Here is a 22,391-nt window from a genome sequence, read left to right as displayed (position 1 = left end):
AAGGTGAAAGACGTTACATCTGAGGGCTTGATGGACGGACTACCTAGTTAACCCAATAGAAGTTACTGGGTTTTGGTGGTTTTTTTGCAGGTTGACTTCAGTAGATTCTGCCCAGCAGAAATCCAGTAGTGGATTTCATGTGACGTGTCTCCAGTTCCCACACACAAGCTGTAGTCTGTCACTGAACTATCTTTAATAGCTTTTCATGCTTCTATTCTTAGAAATTGAGTGGTGGCAACTAGTGAAGGCCAAAGCACGTTCATTTTAATCACATGACTGGGGACTGTTTGCCCCTTAATGAGAGTCTGAAAGATACCTTGTATACCAGAACCTTTTCCTTTTTTTTTTTTTTTTTTTTTTTTTTCCTTTCTAGAAGCACTTTCTATTAATGGCTTTTATTTCTTCATACCAAATTTTCTCTCACCTGTTATAAACAACACTATTCTGTGTGGCATTAAATACTAGCATATGTGTGTACTGCAGACATGAAAAAGACCAAAACATCTTAACAAAACGCCTGCACAGCTCTCTGCCAGCTATAATCTGTGTTTTCCTTTCTTTTGCTTCTGGTTTTCTAGGTAACGTTTCAGTAAATCCCAGCACGTCTGATGGAGGAACTTTTACAACTGAATCTTCAGCATTGCAGCAGGGAAAGGTCTTCTTCAGCCCCCTTGCTCCAAGTGCAGTTGTTTATACGGTTCCCAATTCAGGCCAGGCGGTAGGCTCTGTCAAGCAAGAAGGACTGGAAAGAAGCCTTGTGTTTTCTCAGTTGATGCCAGTCAGTCAGAACACGCAACTAAATGTAAACATGTCTTCTGAAAATATATCCAGCGGAGGACTCCAGTCGCTGGCCTCCTCCTTAGTGAATGTAACGCCCTCACATAACTTTTCCCTCACACCACCAACTCTCTTAAATGCTGCAGAACTGAACTCTGGTATCTCAGAGAGCCAGTCCATGTCGTCGCCTGTGACCAGTACCTCTACGGTGATATCTATCAGCAACACTAACTATGCAACCCTTCAGAACTGTTCCCTCATTACCAGTCAAGATCTGTTGTCCATTTCTACAGCACAGCCCACACTTGGAGAAATAGTTTCTACAAGTGGAGACCGTGTCAGCCACTCCTCCGCACAAGTACATCAAGATTTTGTCAGAGAGCACAGGTTAGTTCTGCAAGCCGTACCTGATGTCAAAGAGAATTTCTTACCTAATGCTGAGAGTAAGTCAACTGGCAATTTAATGATGATGGATTCAAAATCCAAGTATGTTATGAGTAACATGGTTGACACAGTTTGTGAAGAACTGGAAACAGACAAAAAAGAACTTGCCAAACTGCAGACAGTTCAGATGGATGAAGATATGCAAGACTTGTAACTTTTTTTCTTGCTTTCTGTTTTAATAGATAAGTCTCCTGTTGAGGCCCTAACAATCCCAAAGTGGGTTTGTTTTGGGTTGTTGGGGTTTTTTTTGTTTGGTGGGGTTTGGGTGTTTTTTTCATTTAAAGAAAACAGAAGAACATTTAAGTGGTCTGAATCAATGTACAGAGGAATCTCTGGCAATGGAATTAGGTTGCCACCCTTGGTTTGCATGCAGTTTTCTCTTTTAAGCAGATTAAAGGAGAAAGAAAATGCCAGAGCAAAAATACCGAGCGAATGGGTACAGGTTTGGCTGTGAGATACTACCCTGATAATTTAACTAGACTCTTAGTAGTACAACATACTCTCAACAGTAAGTATACACTCCTAACTTTAGATAGAAAACAAAAATCTCGCTCCGAAAAGGTAGAAACAATGCAGTCATTTTTGCTGTTTACTTCTAGTCCGTGGGCATTGAGAAACTTTTAAGGATCTCTAGACGATACCTCACCGGCTACTTTTATGTTGTTTGAGGTTAAGAAATGAAACAAAATCATAAGTAATATTGTTACTGGTGTGTTTGCTTTTTTCCAGCAGACTTGCTTTCAAACCAAAAATCTCGCATCAAATGTGTACAGGCTTCTAAATGCTACAGCTAGCATTTTGTCAGTGCACCAGAAAAAGCATCATCTGAAACTCTAATTATGCAACTCAGAAGCTTTTTCTCCGGTATGAATGTAAATATTGTTTCAGTTGTTATAAAGGAGACTTTTTTTTTTTTTTTAATTAGTACAATGGATTTTATTTATGGTTTATGTTCCCTTTCACTTTAGACACAATGCATTGAAAAGGAAAACGTTTTCTGGCTGTTTAATTTATTTTTATTGTTTGAGCAGGAAGTAAACGTAGTTATTTCTGACAAGGTTTTACTTTTTTGTAGTTTTTCAAGCAATAGACTGTAAAAGTAAAATGTTAATCACACTGAAACTAGAAAATGAACTCCCAGTCTCACAAACCCAGGAGGTCCCTGTCTCTACCCCCTCTGTCTTTGTGTTCAGGGGTTTTTTGTTTGTTTTGTTAGTAATTTGGGAATTAGTTGAACCTTTTTGTGTATTTTTTACAGGATTCCATGTGCCTTTCTTCCTAGTGGCCTTATCTTTGTTACTAAAGCACAGTGGCAGGAGGAATAAAAACACTGATTTGCAAATATCCGTCCTCAGGGCCAAAAATCCTGATGCCTTACTTCTGCAAGTAGACTCGCTGACCTCAGTGCCCCTACTTGCACGAGTAAGAAGAGTTTTTAAGTCTTGCGGTCATCATGGGTGACATTTACTAGCGGTGCAGAGAGCCAAAGATAGGTCCTTCTGCACCATGTCAACAGGGCAGGAGGAGTCCAAAGAGGGACCATGGGCCGAGCTGTCATGCTGAGGGAAAGGTCTTAGCCTCAGGCAGATGAGCAGGAAAGGTTGGATGGGCAGGCCAGGGAAGGGAGCCCCATGTTTACACGAACCCATTGGCCACACAGCCCGTGTGGGAGGGCTTCAGCTGCTGTTCAGGCAAGCAGGCCCCCATCCAGGAGTGCACTTAAGCATGTATTTATATATCCTTCCAGAATAAGCCGTGTGGAGGCTGATGGGGGGAACTGCAGCTGCCCAAAGGGCTTGTGGGAGCAGGCAGGGTCTCCGCCTGGCTGCAGCTGGGTCTCCTCTTCCTTCGCCCCTTTGTGCTGTGCTGAGGACAGCAGAAGGGCTCTGGGCAGGTGGAACACGTCTTACCTTTCCTCCAGAGGAGTTTTTGTAGCATGGAAAAGCACATCCTTAAGCTTTAAAATATTAAGAAGAATGCAGATGTGTAAAAATTACATGCTGTTAATCGTTGTGGTTTGGTTTTGTTATTTTTTTATTCTAATGTGAATATATACAGTAACGAAAGCATGTATTCATCCTCATCAGGAGCCTGGTCTGAAGCCTTTGGAAGGCAATGGGAAATGTTTTCATAAGCTTCTTGGGCTCTGAATTGTGTTTAGGACAAAACAAGATCATTTATAAAGGACAAAAAAATGGAAAGGAAAGAAAACCCAGTCTGTTCCTGTCTTGGTGTTAACTGGTTCTGTGGAAGGCCTTCGCAGAATGAAGGGGGTTTTCTGTGCGCTGTGAGCATGGCATAGGCATCCTTGCTATTGTTTTGCACTATATTGAGTACAGCACGTTTTGCAAGGTATTCTGTGGAACCTTGAAGCTGAGCTCTTGGTGAGCACTGGAGGCCACGCTGTGAGCCAGAGTCTCTAGGGCTGCAGGGAAAGGGAAGAGTGAGTGTGCAAGGGGTGTGCTTTGCAGCTGTACGGAGACGCTGATGCTATGCAAACAGAAACAACCCATTAGCAGTTGGCTGTCCCCGCATGCTCCCAAGCAAAAAGAGTGTCTAAGGCAAGTGCTTTAAAGTGGAGATTATCGCAAGCAGAACGTGGAGCTGTATGTTCCCTTGGCACAATTTCCCTTCACATTCACGGGATCTCTGCATGAGTAGGGAATCTGATGGTCCAAAGTTCTCCTCTCCACTCTGCTTGTTTATCTCTGGGCTCCAGCATGAGCAATCTGCTTCCCACCTCTTCTTCACCCGTAAAACCAAGATGATGATGACAGTAACAGTAGCTGTATCTGCTTTGCATTCATTTGTTCAACCCTTTGGAAAATTAGAAGGACCCTGTGTCATTGTTGTATTAATGGAGCATGTGTGCATGGCTCTGAAGGAGTTGTTTGGGCCTTAACATTTGGCCCGTGAAGCTCAGACTGTATTTGGAGGCAAACTACAGAGTATTTCGGAGCACTCTTGTTGTTGATGCGATCAGGTCTCATAACTGAAAAGAATGTGGTGTTACACCAGTACCTGTTACTTTTTTTTCTAGATTTTTTTCTCCTCTGCATTCATTGTGTTACTGAGGCTCTGAATTCCATGACTTTGCAGCACAGTTGACATGAAAACTCTGTATGTTGTTACAGTGGTGCGTATCTTGGAGTGTCTGGTACTTCTAATAGACTTCCCGCTCCTCAGTGGGAGTGGAGGATGTACATAAAAGCAGTGGTTTGGGACAAAGTAAGATTAATCTATTCTAGTCTTCCAGATATCAAGTAACTTATTTTATTATTATGTTTTACTCTTTCTTTCTCCCATTGAAAATAAGTGTCATTCCCTCCAGATAATGTAGTTATAACCTCATGTTTTCTGCAGGTACATATGCACAATATAAAAACTCATTGCACGGTACAGTGTTTTTAAAATAGATATTTAAATAGTAGTTTTAATCCTACTGTAAAATAAGGGTCAGTTTTTATTATGTGGCCCTCAAGCAAGCAGGCTAACTGCTCTAAATAGACAGTACACAAAGCCCCGAAAAGTATCTGGGGCCGGATCTTCGGCTGCTGTAAATAAGGCATTGCTCCACTGATTCCAAAACTGAGGATTTTACACAGTGTTTAGGGGATGTGGATGCTCATTTCTTACACTCATGAATGGCAGTGAGTGTCCAAGTCCCACAGTCCTTATTATCACATTGTGTTCCTTAAATGGAAGGTATGTCATACATATTCCTTCTCCCTCCCTCTCTGTTACAGATGAGAATAAAGGATTGTTTCAGCTTCACATATGTTTGTAACTTGTAAGTCCACTGGAAATCTTACAGGAGACATTGCCAAATTCTACTACTTTTCTGATCCCAGACCCAGCTTTGAAAAATACACTTAAAGTTTAAGCAAATTCCTACAAAGCATGATGTTAAAAAACCCTTTGTTCTTTACTACTTTTAATTAAGGCTGCCTCTTTCACCCAGAGTTTTGCAGAGAACCAGAAATATATTAAATTGAATGCTCTGTCTGGACTATTCGCAGCATTATTCCTGTGGTGTTACCTGAAAGGACATTTCAGCCCCATAAATCAAGGACATGTATCGGCCAGGTCCTCAGCTGGGCTAAACTAGCACAGTTCCATTGACTTTAATGTCCTTTCGCGCCAGCTGAGAATATGGTCCATTCATTTCACTGGAGTTGGGTCAGGGACGGATTTGGCCCAGTACACGGTGGCAGTATGAACCAGTGCAGAAGGCTGACACTCAGACAGTTATAACCTAACAGTCACAGCCTATTGAAACATATACCTCTTTCCATTTACTACTTTACCCTACCTGTGGATTCAGGAAGACTCATTCGGAAAGCTACCTTACCCAGAAGTAAGGCTGGAACCTTCTTTATTGTTACTACCATCAATCTGAGATTAATGATGGTAACTGACAGGTTCTGACTTTAAATCCTGCAAAACCACCTCAGTAACTGTTCTCAGTTAAATTGAACAGGGCAGAATTTGGCCCCATGTGCACAGGAGCTTTTCCCGTATGTAGATTTCCAGTGCCTGTGCACGTTTCTTAGCAAGGGCAGATGAACAACCGAGAAGGTGCATCCCTCCAGTTTCATGCAAAGTACTTGTGCAGGACTCATAGGGGCATGAATCACCTAGTGCTTGTGGTCAAGAAGCATCTCAAATTGTAAAAAGAATAGTGATTTTATAACTCTGGAAACAAAAGTAATGATGTTTTACAAGCAAGGAGAACTGAAGTCTTCCTGTATCTCCTAGCAGTTATCTTGAAGGATATTTTATACCTTACTTGTATGTTTCATATAATTTAAAACTAGCTTCTTAAATTTCTGAACTCGAGGGGGTGAATCTTCTGACTTTCAGGATTCACATTCAGAGGATGATTGTTCTTTTGCTGCATGTACTGTTTGCCCAGAACTAACCAGTTATTTCTGTGATATGGGTTTATTGTGCCTTACAACAAATATGAAACTTAAGCGGAATGTACGCATTAGAGGAGGGAATAATCAGAAGACTTTACTGCACTGTTAGGTGATGCCGCCCCAGAGTGTATCATCAAACATATCTGTGCTTAATTACCCAACCAAAGAGATCTAAAGTATGTATGTTTGTTGTACTGTAATAGGGGTTTGTGCCTGGACAGTTAAGTGTTTTATTTGTATTCTGAGATGATGTGAACTTATTTTTCTAAACACTATACTGAATAAACTTTATATTTATACACATCTTGTGTAAATACTTCTATTTGGATATCATGTGAGGGCTTTGAATGTTGTGTTAGAAAAGCAATCTAAACTAGAAACAGCTTTTAATGACTCATCATGATGGTGGTGGCACCTAGGAACACCTGTGCTCACCAGGGAATTGGTCTAAAGCCTACGTAGGCTAGAATGAGACTTTCTGTTGGCTTGAGTGGGTTTTTTCAGACCCTAACTTTGTTTCTAAAATACAAAATTAAAAACCATAAATCTGTTTCATATCAAACCTAGCTATTACATCTGTATCTGAAACCAAATTTATACCATAATTAGATAGATACTATTGGAACATATTCCCACCTACTAGTGAGAACTAGTCAGTGTTTACTGGTGGCTCCCATGGCATTGGGATGCTTTCTGTGTCAGGGTTTCTGTGTAGGTGGGTAAATTCCTGTCTGCTAAATTCGTATTTGCTGAATTTTTTCTTTAAAGTGTTGCACTTGGTATCAGGCCTGGTTTTGGCACTTCTGAGAACAGCCTGAAATTTCTGTTCCCTTGATATTAAAGGCTGTAAACACATTGCCATATTACTTTAGATTTGTGCTCCAAGTACCAGGATTGCCTAGTTACGGTTTTGATGCCAAAATGACCTGACGGTAAGTTCAAGGAGACTAACCTGTACAGGTGAAATAGTTTCCCTCAATGAAGCTATATATACTTTAGAGATACTTAACAGCCTACACATGCCAGCAGGAAAACACCTTTTCACCCCCTAAATTGTATTTAGGCCATAGGAAGCCAGATGAGGTCTGTGAGATGAATTTTTTTTTAAATGGTTAGATCCAGTTGTATATACCTATTATATTTTTAATCATTACTAAGACATTACCTTTCCTTACTGTTACTCACCGTTCCTCCGTCTTTCCCATCTATTGCAGCTGCATCCTGCTTGCTCTGCGCAGTGCCGCTGACGGCGGTCCCGGTGGCAAAGCGCAGGTAGTCACCTCCCGGCCCTGGGACCATCTCCCTTCTCTGCCTAGGGCCGACCTGCCTTGCGCTCTGCAGCTGCCAAAGTAAATCCAGTTTGCCGGGAGCAGCCCTAAGGTAGAGAGAGACAATTGCCTTGTTGCCCAACTCCTTTTCCTTCCCAGAAGCGGTGCGCGTGACTCAGTCCTGTTTGTAGTGGTTCCCTTTGCCATGCTTTGTTTTTGCCTGAGCAGTAGGATTGTGATAATATTTTCCTGCCCTGCAGATATCAAATTCCTGATCAAGCCCTGGACAGCAGCTCCATCCCAGTTTTGCTTGGAGCAGGGGCTGAGGGTCTAAAGCCATCCTTTAACCTGGCTGTGAGCGGCTTCTCTCATTCCTGCCCCATGACGCAGCTGGGGGGAGAACCACCGCTGCTGGGCTGGCTCCAGCTGGGGGAGATCCCCTCCGGGAGGGGGTTTCTGTTGCGCAGCTGCCACACGCTCGACCAGACAAAGTGCAGGGGTTCGAGGGCAACTGAGAAGCGGTAAGTCTCAGCGTATGCAAATGTCAAAATTCTCCCTGAGCAGCCACCCATGCGGTATGCAGGATGAATCATGTCCTAACGAAGCACATTCCTGCTACTTTGGAGGGCTTTGCAGATGTGTTCCAGGTCACCCTGGGCGAGAAAACCACACACAGCCACGGTTACTTCTTCCCTGGCAGCTTGTGCGCAGATGGAGAAAAGGGGGACAGCACCTTTGGAAGGGTGGGCAGCTGGCTCCCTGAGCGTTTCCCACGGGGCCTGGGGATGCTGGAGCGGGGACCAAGGACTGCCAAGGCAGTAGCCGGGATAAAGCTGATAGTAGGGAGGTTCGGTGAGATAGGTGGTTGCTCTTGATCTAACAGGGAGACTAGCTGGGAAGGGAAACAACACCAGAACAACACTTCTTGCCTTCTGTTTCTGGCTGGATTTTCCCTGATGCCAGATCAGAAGGGAATTTTCCTGCTCCAAGAGGCAGAGGTTGGGTCAGTAAAAAAAGATCATCATATAAATGCTCACAGCTTGGAAAGTGTAGGTCTCCTTACAGGTCTGCATCCCCTGTTGTGATCTCTGGCTGCAGAAATCTTTGGGCTGGAGTCTTAGGACAGTATATCTCAGTTATGGATACAGATCACATTTTTAATACAAAAATACATTTTAGAAGGAAAATGATTCCCAGAAATAGGAATTCATCTGCCAAACAATGTGCACATAACTGACTTTACACTCAGAGGTGCCAGAAAGTTCAGGAATGAGACCAACAATAAAAAAAAAAACCAACACACGTGTGAAAAATCTACTACATTAAAGCCAGATTCAATAAAAATAGCACCTAGTTTATATGCTGCAGAAGCTGGCACATGCACGCGAATGCTGAAGGAAAAAGATAAAATGTTCAGAAGTTGCACACAGTCCAGAGGAACTGAGCAGCGCTGGAGTAGAGCTGATGGTTACTCAATAACTCATGTACAATATTCTCTTGTGTAAGTACTTTAATTCTTCATCCTGCTACTTCTCGGGCAGAAAGACCCAATTTGGAACACTTCAGGCTAATCGATAAGCTTTGTTGTTGCAGCCAAAGTGCTTTGCAATAGATCTTATATTACCCAAAAGGACTTCAAAATGTTACACTGCACCATTTTCTTTTCTACTCTGCAAACTGACAGCCAATTATTTCGGTGTTAGTGGTATCCTTATCCCGCTTGCAGATGAAAAATGCAGCCCCTCCCCTGAGGAGCTTACAGGATACAGAAATAAAAGCAACCCAGGCAGGGAGGGCAGGAGAGAAGAGGCGATCTGCCCGGGGCGATGCTGGCAGTGGGTGGCAGGCAGGTTGCAAAGCCAGGTCTCTGACTCCCCCTGTTGCTTTGCCCACTGGCTCACGCCGCCTCCCCAGGAGCCCAATCCGGCTCGGATGCAATGCCCCCTGACAGCAGCAGGAGGACTTGCTGCTTACGCCGCAGCTGAGTTTGCTTCTTTCATTTATTTACTATATTTACAGCCACCTTCTGATGCCAACCGATAGCGACCTAAGCCTCTAGCAAAGCCCTGTGGATAACTAGACTGGCCCTGGACCGGGATCGCTGAGCCTGCAAACACTCAGGCTCCAGAGAAACCGCTCCTGCCTGAATTGCCCCACCAGGATGCTGCACACGTGGGCCCTGAACGACTCCGAAGCCATCCACTTCCAGACCAAGGCAATTTGAGAAAGGTTTGACTTGTCTCCCACCAAGTCTGAGGAGCTGAGGGAGAGACATGCTAACGGGAGGTGAGGATGGGTTAGTGCAGAGCCTGAGCTGTGCATGCTCTTGCATGTCTTAAGCCAGTGGTTTCTTAAAATAATAAACCAAGAACAAATGATGACTAAAAGCCTACCCATGTCCTAGGAAGATGCTGGGGGTTTTGCTGTTTACTGCTGCCTAAGCAAACAAGGGCAGGCAGGGGGATCAGAAGGTGGCTCTGGAAGGCAACACCTTCTATACCAACCCGAGCACATTTGCAATGGACGCGTATGGATATAGGTAAGGATATGGACAGTGTGAATGCAGGTGGAAGTGAGCACTGACTGGATTAAGTCTCTCAAAAAAAAAATTATTTTAAGGTTCACTATGAAGTTGCTGAAGAGGCAGCCTCTGCTTTCTCTTGCAGGCAGCATAGAACAGAGCCTGGTCCCAAAATTCAGCAAGTGAACCAGGCTGAGGCTCAGCACTCCCAGACAGGTGCAGATTCCTGGTCTGCTACTAAGCAGCGCAGGAGCATGTCGTCCCCTTGCTCAAAGCTTGTGGCAGAACAGCAGAGGCAGCAGGGGTTAACTGCCCTCTTAGTGCCATGCTCGGAGCAGAAGCCTGCTGGAGCAGTCTCAGTAAGAGCTGCAGACTCTAGGAGCGTGACATCATCTGCATGTGGAGGGATTTGCACACATATCACCCCTATATAGGGAATGGCATTAGCTTCCTGAAGGCTACTATAGCCCTTCTCCTCCTCTTGCCTATAAATGTAATAATGTTCTCCCCAGAGCTTCAAAACATTGTTTGCTGTGTTTCTGCTTCTTACGCTGCCTGCAGGGCTTGGTCTCCCCCAGATTTGCCAAGAAAGCAGCCACGGCTGGGCCAGGGAAGTAAGGCACACTTTTACACATCTGCCCACGAGGACGAGGGCTGGATGAGAGACCACAGCAGCTCCATCCCCAGGTCAGCAAGCACTGAGGCATTTCAGCTGAGCCCTCACAGTGTCTTGCCCACAGCTCCTTTTGGTTAGGACCCCTCAGGACCCTCCAGATAAATTCCCAGGGGGGTGTTTAGGGGCTGGTGTCATTCGCCATCTTCCCCATAGCCCCTCAGCCCCCTGTGACACAAGGGAAGCGGTACCCAGGGCTCCCCAAAGCAGCAGTACCTGGAAGCGGGCTGCCAACAGCTGCCTATTTCCAGGTGTCACTATCAAGAACTGTCCAGCCTTGCTGGAAGCACTCCTGGGAGCATGGGGCACGCTGCACATGCCAGGCACTGGCCAGTATCGCCTTGCACTGGCCAGCAGTCCCAGGACTGGTCCCAGGACAGAGGTAGGGCCATGCCAGCCAGCCCTCCTCAGGCTCTGCCAGGGCAACGCCAACAATTTACTGGCCCAGTAGAGAGGTGCCAGGCGGGCATTTGGCATGTCCTGCTACACACGGCATCGGGGCTGGCAGCCTCAGTAAACCCCTTCTGACCTTAGCTTCTAGGAATAACTTCTTACAGCTCCTGGGGTTTTTTTGTACAAACCAAAGGCAGGGCTAGCCGAAGTATCCAGCCAGGAGAGCTCTGTGCTGTTCCTCTGGAAATGGCAGTCCCAGCAAATGAGACTTCTTGACTGGTTGTTCTTGGTTTATGCTTGTTATCCAGTAATGGCAGCAAGTATAGCTAACATATACGTGGCTTGGAAGTGTTCCTGTTTCTTTCAAATTTCCCTGCAAAGATCTGAATCTTTGCAGTTTGGGCTACATTGTTCAGGTGAACGATGCTTACAATGAAGAAGGAATATTCATTTGCTGGCGGACTGGAGGACTAGCCCCTCAGACTGAAGTACAGTGTGGAGCCTACTTCATTTTGTAACTATTCTCAATTCTTAGGATCTTTTTACAAGCCACAATAAATTAAATATCCCTGTGAAATAAGCAGCTGCCAACAACATTGACTCACAAGACTGGAAGGCATTAGGAGAGCCATACCTAAGCCCAAAACTAAACACTCCTGCTTAGGTTTTAGCAGAGCCAAGCCCAGTGGAAGGAGTGCCTCCTGTCTTGCAAGCTCTACTTCCATTACAGACACAGCCTGTGTTTCTGGACCCTGTGACACTCGTCCAGAATCGCCAGCTTGTCTTCCAGTCTTCCTCCTCTTAGTGTATTTTCTATATTTAATAAGCACGCCCTTTTGCAACATCCAGGGTGTTCCTGAAAATACTGACTAGCACCACGCTGAGTAGAAACCCTCGCTCAAGAGATCATGGTATTCTGACCTGGAACCACAAGATAATCGCTGTTTCAGAACAATTTCCCACCCATCCTACGGGGGCTTTGCCCAGATCGCATTTCCTCAGTTCGTCAGGGCATGGAACGGCATGAAAAGGCTGACGCATGCCAAGTTGTGTCACATCTAATGGTTCTTCCCTTTCCAAATGGCTTATCATGTTATCAAAGGCAACTAGGCTGGCATGACATAATTTGAGAATCCCACTTCATAGCTGGTAGAAACTGAATCCCAGGGAGTCTGTCAGTAACAATATATTCCAGGTAATACAGGACTGAAACCTCCTGGCCCCAGGTCCCAGTCTTAAACCTAAGCAATGTTCTGATTTGCCAGCTTTCACAATTTATGAGCTTTGCGATATTTAGTAGCTGGCGAGAGAAGGGAAGCAGGCAGGGGGGTTATGGCTGCAGCTTCCTAATTTAAGAAATTAGGAATTAAAACTTTGTTCTTAAATTCCTGGGTTTAAAAAACATATAAATAAGTTTGGAGGTGCTGAAGGTCTCCAGATCAGAATACATATAAATATGGGTATCTCACATTTGTCTATCTAACTGTACACAAGCCTTTTGTGTCAAAGCTGGTGTTACCTTATGCTCTGAACCTTTGGGTCTGATAATACTGTGCACAACAAGACACTCCAAGAGAATAAACCAGGGTATCAAAAAGGTATCATTTTAGAAATAAAATCAATAAATGGTCTAAAAATTTAGGAGAATATTTGTCAAAGCTGCCTTGGGATTCAAATTCCCATAAACTTAAAATTAGATTCTGGGTTAATTTACTAGACTGATGCAGCCTAATCAGTAAAGGTATCAGCTGATTTTTTAAAAACCTCTGTATAACTCAAGTTAGAGAAACATTTCACAAACCTAAAAACAAACCGCTCACCCACCCTCAAACAGCATACAGATGCATTTCTTAAAATCAGCAATTAGAACATCAGTTTTGTTTTTAAGGAACTCGAGCAAACCCACTCTATGTCCCCGTATACCCAGGCAGGATTTCCAGAGCATCCTGTGCCTGGCAGCTCCCACCACGGCTGGCAGCACAAGGAGCCCCATCCGGGTTACTCAAGACCCCAGTTCAATGTTGCACCTAAATACACCTCTGCCTACAAACCTGCATTTCAGTGTAGCCATAATTAACACAAGCAAATGGTTCCTAGTTGTAACAAATAGTTGTCAGCTGAGTTATCACTGAGAGCAAAGACAAGACAAACCTCAAGGGCTGCGGGAAAGGAGGCAGGCTAATCAGGAGAGAAACCTTCACCACGCGCCTTGTATTAGCTACCACCTTCAACCCTGGCCCAAGAAAACCCTGAAGCACTTGTTCTTCCACACAAACCAAATCAACTTTGAGATTTTTATTTGCTGCAAGAAGAAAAAATCACTGAGCTGCTCGGCTTACTCTGCGTTTTAAAGCTTTGGCCTAAAACAGTAATTTGAAAGGGTAATGATGTTTTTCCCCTGGCCCTGACTGTAATGGTGGTTGAAGTGTTCCAGATGCTTGTATTTTTGCAAAATAAGAGGGAGCACAAAGAGAAAGATGGGTTATCCTTTATTTTTCAAGCCTGACCCAGAGACGACTTGAACTGTAACTATCTCCCGAGATTAGCTGATGTTAACCGCAGGGAACCAAAAGTCCAGTTTCTAAACATCTGGATTTCCATCTCCCCATTAGTACAACAGCAGTAATAGCACTTCCATCCCTCCTGGCCAGAGGTATAGCCAGGCTAAGATTCACCCAGATGGGATGGCACAGTTGAAATACTGAGATAGACCCTACTGATGGAACAAATAATATATATTGAAATATATTTCTTATATATTGCATTGTTAGGATACTATTAAACTTACCCCTTACTCCAGTGAGTTCTCAGAACTGGCCTGGGTGCTCGGTCCCTCTGTAAGCTATGCCAATGCCTCGCGCCCCCCTGTGCCTGCCCACCTCCCACCTTCTGTACCCTGGCACCAGGAGGAGCAAGAGCAGGACGCAGCAATAGCACCCTGCCCTTCCCCTTCGATAAGGCCTTTTACTTCCCACTTCAACAACATTTGCCCAATTCTGCTCCTCTCCAGGCCATGTACAGAGAAGGGAAAGTTATTTACCAGCCTTTCTTCTTCCCATCTCTCTTCCCCATCCATTTTCGCTGAGCCAGGAGGACCACTCTGCACCAGTGGTGGTAGAACCAAGCCTGGACACTGCTTCACTACCTGGTAGTGGCTTTTAAGAGCCACTACTTAAACTGACTGTGGTGCTACTCCTTTTGTTGTCTGCCTCCCAAATCCAGAAGCACAGCTCTGCACCCTACACCACACTCTCCTCCCCCGTGTTCACAGTGGGTGTCACTGCCTCAGCCGATGGAGCTGCCACAACTTTTCTGAGCAGCCACTTCTACCAGCAAATAGATCATACTCACAAATCACTGCCTGGAAAGTCTACATGGTATGTGGCTTAATTTTCTTTTCCATACTATGAAATCCAATCTGAAATGCACAGATTAGTTTACTAATCTGTGTAAATCCTATTAATAGCACTTAGACTGCTGCGCTCCCATTCACATTCTAACAAATCTGTTGAGACTGGCTTGGTTTTCCCTTATCTCCTGCAAGATCTTCACACCAGGCTGCGGTCACGTCTTCACAAAATAGCTGGCCACAAACGGAAACTTGTGCTTTACAGTCATCTCTCATATTTTAATTCGTGTCCCATGGTCCAACATGTTCTGGATCAAAGCATTAGTGCTGTAAATCACTACGGTGCCATCAAAGCTAAAGGGATTATACAAAGGGTCGCACAGCTTCAGTGGGGAAGGGCAGAGCTCGTACTCCTCCTCTCCCCCAGCATCACTGGCTTCAGTGCCTGCTCCTGTTGCAATCTACCACACAGCTCCCATCAGCACCGCAGCAACTCCATCCTGCCCTGGGCACCTTGCTTAACACTGAGCCCAAACGCTAGCAAAGGACCCGCTTGCAGGAAGGAGGTGATGGGACAGTCTCTGGAGCCACTGGATGTGTTCACACCAGCCCCACACACACCTTGTCACACACCCTTGTCACCTGTGTGTTTAAGGTGGCATGCCAGGCACCAGGGCTTGCAGCTATCAGAAAGAGCAGTCTTGCTGGCAGCTGTGTGGGTTACAATCCCCCCCAAGCTCAGTGTGGCTTCTGAAAGAGAAGGCACCCTCTGTTCTGCTATAGAATAAACCATTCTCTATTTGAAACAACAATATTTACTTTTCCTATAGTGGATCCAGCAGCCTCCTACATCGCAGGCATGGCAAGAGGGGTCAGCACCAGGAACAGGAGAAGAGGAGAGCAGGACTCACATACCTGGCTCTGGTTCCTAATCAAGCTGTGCATTAATTACCTAATCCACCTCCACGCTACTGTCCCCTTGCATTTCATTTCACCACTGCCCTGGACTCCTTGTAACCAAGCACCTCGCAGCACGGCCGCAGCCTCAGCCTGTTCTGCAGCCCACCAGCTCCATGCTGAGCCATCTTCACGCAGCTAGGACCAAGCTGTTCCCTTGGGGTGAGGAGTTCTCTGTGCCCTTGGCTCAGGCTGGCATTTGCCAAAACCAGCCCTTGGGAAGGGCTTTGAGCCACGGTCACCCCCAGCCTGGCCTTCCTGTGGGTTCCCAGCACCTGCTAACATGTCCCACCCCTGTGCCAAGGAGGAGAGGATGGATGCCGGAGGAGAAAACTCCCCACCAGGCGAGCAGCTTCCCAGACTTACCAGGCAGAGAGTTTTATGGAGAACAGGAGAACACGGGAACTATACCTGCCCCCAAAAATCCTCTTAGGTGAGGGAGGGCAAAGATCTACTCTAAATCACTGAAAGGAAGGGGCTTGAGTTAAAACTGCATTTACAAAAGTCCACAGTAGGACAAAGCCACTCCTGATCTTCCTGTCAAGGGATCCCTGCTCCTTGCACCGGTCTGGTGGCTGCCCTGTCCTGGCCATCCAGCTCTCCCCTCTTCCCAGGGCCCAGCGAGGCTCTGAAGTGCTTCCACTAAGCTCAGTATACTGGGCCTACGGTGCTGAGCCCTTTCCAGCACAGCCCTGACTACATTTCCAATGGGTTTTTTTCTACCAGAGGGTTAAACAAATAAATAGCATAAAGGACCTGTGGCTCCTCTCGTCCCTTGCCCATAGCTGAACTGCATCCACTCCCCATTCAAACACATATGGATTTTCTCTCATCACTGGAGAAACTTTTTGGGGTCCACGTAGCTTCACTCTCTCCTAGTTTCTCCTAAAATAGTTTTAAGTCTTTAATTACCTGAATAATTCCTGCTGGTTAGCATGACATACAGAGAATTGTTTGTAATTCCTCATTATTATGGAATAAATGTTCTAAAAATGCTACCTGCACTCCCCCAAAATTCTTTTACAAGGGGTTCTTACTTGTTACCTGTGTTAAAGCTTGCCTATGAAACAGCTGTTTAGTTTTAGACCTTTAATCTCTTGTAAAGGTGCCTGTTGTAAGATATAAAGATGCCACAAAGGAAAAAAGAAAAAAAAGAGGAATTTTTAGAGAAAGCCAACCAGCCAAATACAATATGTGGCCAGACAGAATCAGAAGCGCTGGCTGCAGTACAAGCCCAAGAGGCATCAGACACACCGCCCCAGCCACAACGGTAGCCCTTCACTAGCAAAAGGAATGTAGAAAACAAAATGAGGGCAAGACCACTCCTTCCTCCTCCTCCTTCCCCAGAAAGACCATCTGACATGGCTGATGCCTCCGGTACCTGCAGATGTGCCACTGCTGGAAGGGCTGATAGGACTCGCTGGCCAGGCAGTTCTGCCTTTGCTGTCATGCCTGCCTGACCCTGCGCAAGCAAACTTCATGAAAAGAGATGCTTAAATACTAAGGGTTAGAGCAGGGGACACCCCATCTCAGCCCTTTCATACACACTCTGAGCTCCTTTGTAAAACCAGCGCAATTTCTATCGTCCTTGCTGCACAGCATCACGTACTGATAGCTACAGACCCTGTTCCAATGTCCCGCTCACGTGTGCTCACAGCTAGCCTGTGCCCATCTGTCCTGTGCCTATTTTGTCCTTCCCCTTAAATAGCTTTTTCCTCTCAGGCGTGTTGACAGGGGACAGTCACATTCCCCTCTGTCCCCTCTGGCTTTACTGGGCTGCCTACAGAAGCTCTGCCAGAGTTTGGCTTGCAAGGAATTCCTTGTCCTGATGTCAAAACTATATTATGCCACCATGAGCTGAGATGTAGCGTAACCTGGAAGAGCCCTGCTGGTTTTGTACACCCTGCTACCCAAGGAGCTCATAAACCACCTTCTTCTCCCTGTTGCTCTCAGTCCTTGAAGGAACACACAGGAGAGCTCAGCTCCCCACCTGCGGGGAGGGGAAGTCCAAGAAGAGGGCTTGACTCACAGCTACTTTTCAAACCCTGCCCATGGACAGACTCACAGGCTCTGGCTGCTCATGCTCAGGCAGTAACAGGGCTTACGGCCCCTGCATGTCCTCAGGCTGGAGGCTGCTGCCTCGCCGTGTCCTTGAAGAAGCAGCGGTGTGATCCCTTCACCGCCATCCCAGAGTACAACCTGCCGCACTAACATACTCTGCAGCAGCTGGGGATTTCAGCTAGTAAGTCAGGTTACAAATGCGGTTGCTAGATTTTGTTCTCACGCCTTTGCTGTGGGGGACACATATCTTTCGGAAGGATAGGATGGATAGGTAAGAGAAGTCAGCTTTTAAACCTCACCAAGGCTAGTGGGAGGGCTAAAAGCCTAGATCACAAAGAGTTTTGCAGCCTGATTCACCGCAGCATTTGGCTTCAGAAATTCAGAGTTCAATTTCTGCTACAAAGTTTGGTGTTAATTCCTGCAGCTCACTGCAGCATCTCATACTTCCAGCCAGGCTCACCAGGGAGCTGCAGTGGTGCACCACAGTCCAGGGGTGCAGCTTCTGGGGGGCGGAGGTGTTGCAGGGAATATCAGCATCACCTGGTGTAAGTGTGCTCTGGGGCTAGTGACAGAGGAATTACTACTGTATAGTTTCCTCCACACCAGCCCTGCAAAACCCTTTTACACCTACCTGGAGTACAAACTTTCTATCACAGAACCACCTCTCCTCTGTCTCCAACGCTGAGTTGCACAAGACCCCGTCTTTAGGGAAGCCTCCATGTGTCACAGTGATAAAACTTGCTTTCAAATGAATTTGAAGAGAAGCATTTAATACTGACTGTCCTGGCCCTTGGTAGCTCCCTGTCCTCCATGCATAAACACAAGCAAGCTGCCAACACACTCCTCAAACACAGCCTGCAGCTCCAGCAGTCCTGCTGAGGTTTGCATGTTTGGAAAGAAGTTACAGGGATGCCAGCAGAAGCAATGACCACATTGTCTTTAAAGCACAGGAATGCTTTGGAAAGTGTTTGTGTACAAAAATAATAATTAAAAAATCCCAAATCTTTCATGCCATCCCCTTGCTTAGCCAAACAGCTTCTCCAGGCACCTGTCTATTGCATCTAGTAATAAAGAGAAGTTTCTACTGTCATGACCTTACCTCAAGAAGCGTAGCCCCAAGTGGGTTCGCAGATGCGCTCTGGGAGTAAGTGAAGTCATCAAAAAGCTCCCAGAATTGAAGGAACTTCACTTGGTGTGAAACGAGCTGAAGAAAAGGGAAGTGGAGAAAAATACAGCCAGGAGATTAAACACTGTGATCTGATCCACTGGAGGCACAAAGGACATTAAACGGAATCAAAACTCAAATTTAATGAAACCGAGAGACAGAAAACCTGTGTGTTATGAGGCTACAAGATTCACTGCCACAACATATCATGGAGGCCAAAAGCTTGTCACCAAAAGTGTGAAAATATATACACACGCACACATACACACCTACACACATGCACACGTACATACACACACCTCTGGTCTCTCAGGGCTGGAAAGGACTTGACAACACCATTCACTCTTTTCCCCAGCTCCAAGACAAGATCAAATAGATGTCGGTATTTTCTGACAGATGTTTGTCTAGACCTGTTTTGAACAGAGAATCTCCCACCTCCCTAGGCAATTTATTCCAACGCTTCCTTTTCTTCTTCAGCTTTATACACACACGCACACGTATATTTATCTCAGAAGGTGAGCGGAGCGGTCTCTGATGACTTGCACATCAAAAGGCTTGTTAACTCATTTCTCATGGCAAGATCTTTATTGAAAATGATGTACAAGCCCAGAAGATCCCAACCTGACCTGAGAAGACAGGCTGAGCTTGGGGGACCAGCAGCTGGGGCAAGGGGGGCAAATGGGAAAGGAGGGGGAAATTCATCCCTTTCCTTATTAACCCATCAGGTTTGGTCTGCTGATAAAAAAGAGAACAACTTTTGTATACTCCGGTTTTAGACTCAAACATTAAGTTCTTCTGGTTTGGGTAAAATAAATACACTTTTGGCTTCCTCAGCAGCCACCTCAGAAGAGATGCTATCCTCTTAAACTTAAGTAAGGCAAAGGAGGGGATGAAGAATGAGGCTGTGCAGCTGGAATATGTAAATGGCAGGATGGAGAGCAGCACTTTTCCAGCCACCCTGGGTATCTATTACCTCCACTTTTGGACTGACAATGCACCAAATGTTTCATTGCCTGGGGCTTTACAAAGCCAACCAGCTTTTTTAGCTGAAAGCACTAATGTAGAAAGGCAATTGGGAATTAATTATTTAATGTGGTTCTCATTGGTAGAAAGCTTCCACCCCTCCTGTATCTCGGCTACCACTATACATATGTTGCTTTCCTCAGACTACAGTGATTAGAGAGCAATGGAAAATTATGGCTAAATCCTGTTCCCACTTGCAACAAACTCCATTTAAATCAACAGATTTGCACTCAATAACCAAGAGTGCAGTTCAGCCCCATGCTAGGAAAACATCATTTGTGACAAAAAGCAGACAGATCTCAGCATCCCCACTTCTGAAAATAAGCCGTCTCATACCTCTGCTCCCAACCCCTCTCTTTGACAGGCAGCAGCAGATTATTCCTATTTAAAAATTAAAATCCACGCAAGTAGCCCTATTAGTAGGAAATTGGAATGAGCTCCCTTTAATGTGGCTGTTCGGATGCCTCGCTGGAGCAGGCAGAAAGGTGTATCCTGAATCCACACCGCATGTTGGTTCAGCTCCAGCTTCCCCAGGATTCTCAAGATAAGCATCTATTTCATTTAGAGCCTTTTTAGTTATGACCTGTGTAGAAGCAAGTGTCCTTTTGAAGATCTCTCTGCAACAGCTGCATGCCAGAAACTCCTATCCAAGTTACTTTAAGAGCTTAAGAATCAGGCCCCATGTATTTAAAAAATTAAGTTTGCAAAATAAGATTTTGCAGTGGGGCTGAGAAGGGTCATGAACTTATGCTGTTGGCCATCGTATGTGGGAAAACAGTCATTTCTTCCCCACAGTCACCACCTCCAGAATCATTCCAGATGAAGTCCTGACAGGATCCTACCAAAATTCAACATAGTGAATTACACCAGGAATTAATTTAACATAATGTGTCATATCTTTCCAAACATAAAATACATTGGGTTTGCTTTTTTTTTGGCTCTTCACATGAAAGAAATATGACTGTACAGATGTGCTTTTCTAAGATCTAGTGGCATGAAACCTGAAATACCCCAGCAAGATCCAGAAGCGAGAAGTTTTAATCACCATGGAAGCACGACACTTTTGAAGGTCTATGAAATTATATACCCACATCTGAGAAAGGTAAACTTATCCATCTGGGCAGATCTGCTGATAAACAAAGACAACTAATTTTCTCCTGGAAAGCTGCATTATATGTTGTTTGAAAAAATAATCAGTCATTAGAGACAGTTTTATGCTGGGAAGAGAAAGGAGAAAAAAACCCAACAGTGCTGGGAGAGACTTTCTGTAAGGGAAAAGAAAAGGCAGTGTGAAAATATTCCCTTCATTTAAGTGATTCCCTGCAAATTCAGGAGGCTGAAGAGGAGACAGGCTGAGCATCTCTCAGGGCCAGACGGAGCAAGGCTGGCGACAATGGAGGCATATGGAGACCCACCCAAGGCGCAGACAGAGCGGAGGACCCCCAGACCTCAGCTTACGCAAGGTGACCTTTCCCCTCTCTAAAATTTCAAAGCTGGCGTTGCCGGCACTGAACAGACTGTGTGCCATATGTAACATGACCTCAGCTCTGCTCTGCCAAGCTGCTGATGGCATCACTAATGAGAGGTGAAAGGTCCCTTTCTTGCAGCTCGCTCAGAAACCCACTGAGGCAGCGGGTGCGGGACAGGCCCCCGACCCTGCATCCCCACAGACACGCACCCACTGCCCAACTACCCTCCCAAAACCACACGCTTGCCCATCCAAAGGGTTGACGGTGCTTCTCCCCTTGGCCCAACTGCAATCAGCGCAGTCCCCCAGCAATGACAGTATTTGTCCGATGCCCGAACACAAAGCGCGCAGCAGACAGAGCCCTGCATGTGAACTCCGACGCCCACCCACAGCCCCCCGCAGTGCCTGCTTTGGGAGCAGGCTATGAGCGTGTGAGGGTGGTGCTGTGGGAGGGGGCTTAGGGCACAGCGAGCAGGACCAGGTTTGACCCCCCGTCCCACTGCAGCTGTGGGGACCGGGTGGCCGGGCCTTGGTGGGGGCCCGTGGTCACCAGCCCTGGGCCACTTTCCTCAACCTGGGGGGGTGGGGGGGAGGGGGGGCCTGGCAGCCCCCTTCCAAATGGCTTTGTTTTTTTTCCCCTCTGAATTTTTTTTTCAGCACTTTGCACAAAAAACATTGCAATGTCTTGCAGAAAAAAAACACTGCACACCCCCTGCCTTTTTTTCCCCCAAAAAATAGGGGATCTGAGATTTTTTTTTCAGCTTTCCCAGTGTCCAGCACCCCGCTGCCCCAGACCCCACCTAAGGGGGGGATGGACAGGACCCACCCACATGCCACTCCGGAGCATCCAGCTTGCCCCAGACACCCGTGGGGAAGACCCGTGTGCACACTGGTGGGTGTCACTGGTGTATGTGGGTGGCACACGCACGGGTGGGGTGTGGGCACGTGGGTGGGAACATGCACACAGGGCTGTGGGAGGATTCACAGGGCTCGACGTGTGTGCCCATGGGCACCTGCCCACCTGTGAGTGGGTGGGAGCATGGGGGGGTGGGCATGCACACGTGGGTGTGGACAGGGATGTCTGTGCACATGTAAGCCACCATTCACACACGTGTCTGCGCACACGCCTTCGTAGGCAAGGGTGTGCACGTGGGTGGACGTTGGGGGGTCAGTCCAGGGGGTGGGCCACAGGGGGGTGGTGAGCTCACGGAGGGGGGGTGCGAGGGGGTGGTGGGCGCACACGCGTGTGGGCGCTACACGTGTGCATGGTGTGGCTGCAGCTGCGCTGCCCCCGCACTCCCGGTTCCCCCACCCGCCCCGAAGGGCCCCGTCCCGCCCCGCAGCTCCCAGCTGCGCGCACCGCGCAGCCC

General features: G+C 46.4%; 1 protein-coding gene and 1 long non-coding RNA gene across 4 annotated transcripts in view; one reads left to right on the top strand and one right to left on the bottom strand.

The window, feature by feature from the left end:
- The window catches only part of LOC308066925 (homeobox protein SIX4-like), a 12,375-nt gene extending 5,929 nt beyond the window's left edge, over positions 1 to 6,446 (top strand). For all 3 annotated transcript variants that reach the window (XM_080394887.1, XM_080394888.1, XM_080394886.1), the window contains one exon: positions 579 to 6,446. In XM_080394887.1, the coding sequence (XP_080251013.1) occupies positions 579 to 1,375 (797 nt within the window). In that variant the 3' untranslated portion in view covers positions 1,376 to 6,446. The remainder of the gene's footprint in view (positions 1 to 578) is intronic.
- On the bottom strand, positions 4,907 to 22,391 carry LOC308066935. Its single transcript, XR_013929374.1, has 2 exons — positions 18,465 to 22,391; positions 4,907 to 7,518 (listed from the first exon to the last, which is right to left on the bottom strand). It is a non-coding gene; the product is annotated as an uncharacterized lncRNA (long non-coding RNA).

Source organism: Falco punctatus (assembly GCF_963210335.1).
Source record: "Falco punctatus genome assembly, chromosome: 7".
NCBI lineage: Eukaryota > Metazoa > Chordata > Aves > Falconiformes > Falconidae > Falco > Falco punctatus.
Note: the sequence above shows the minus strand (reverse complement) of the source record. Positions and strands in the feature narration are given on the sequence as shown.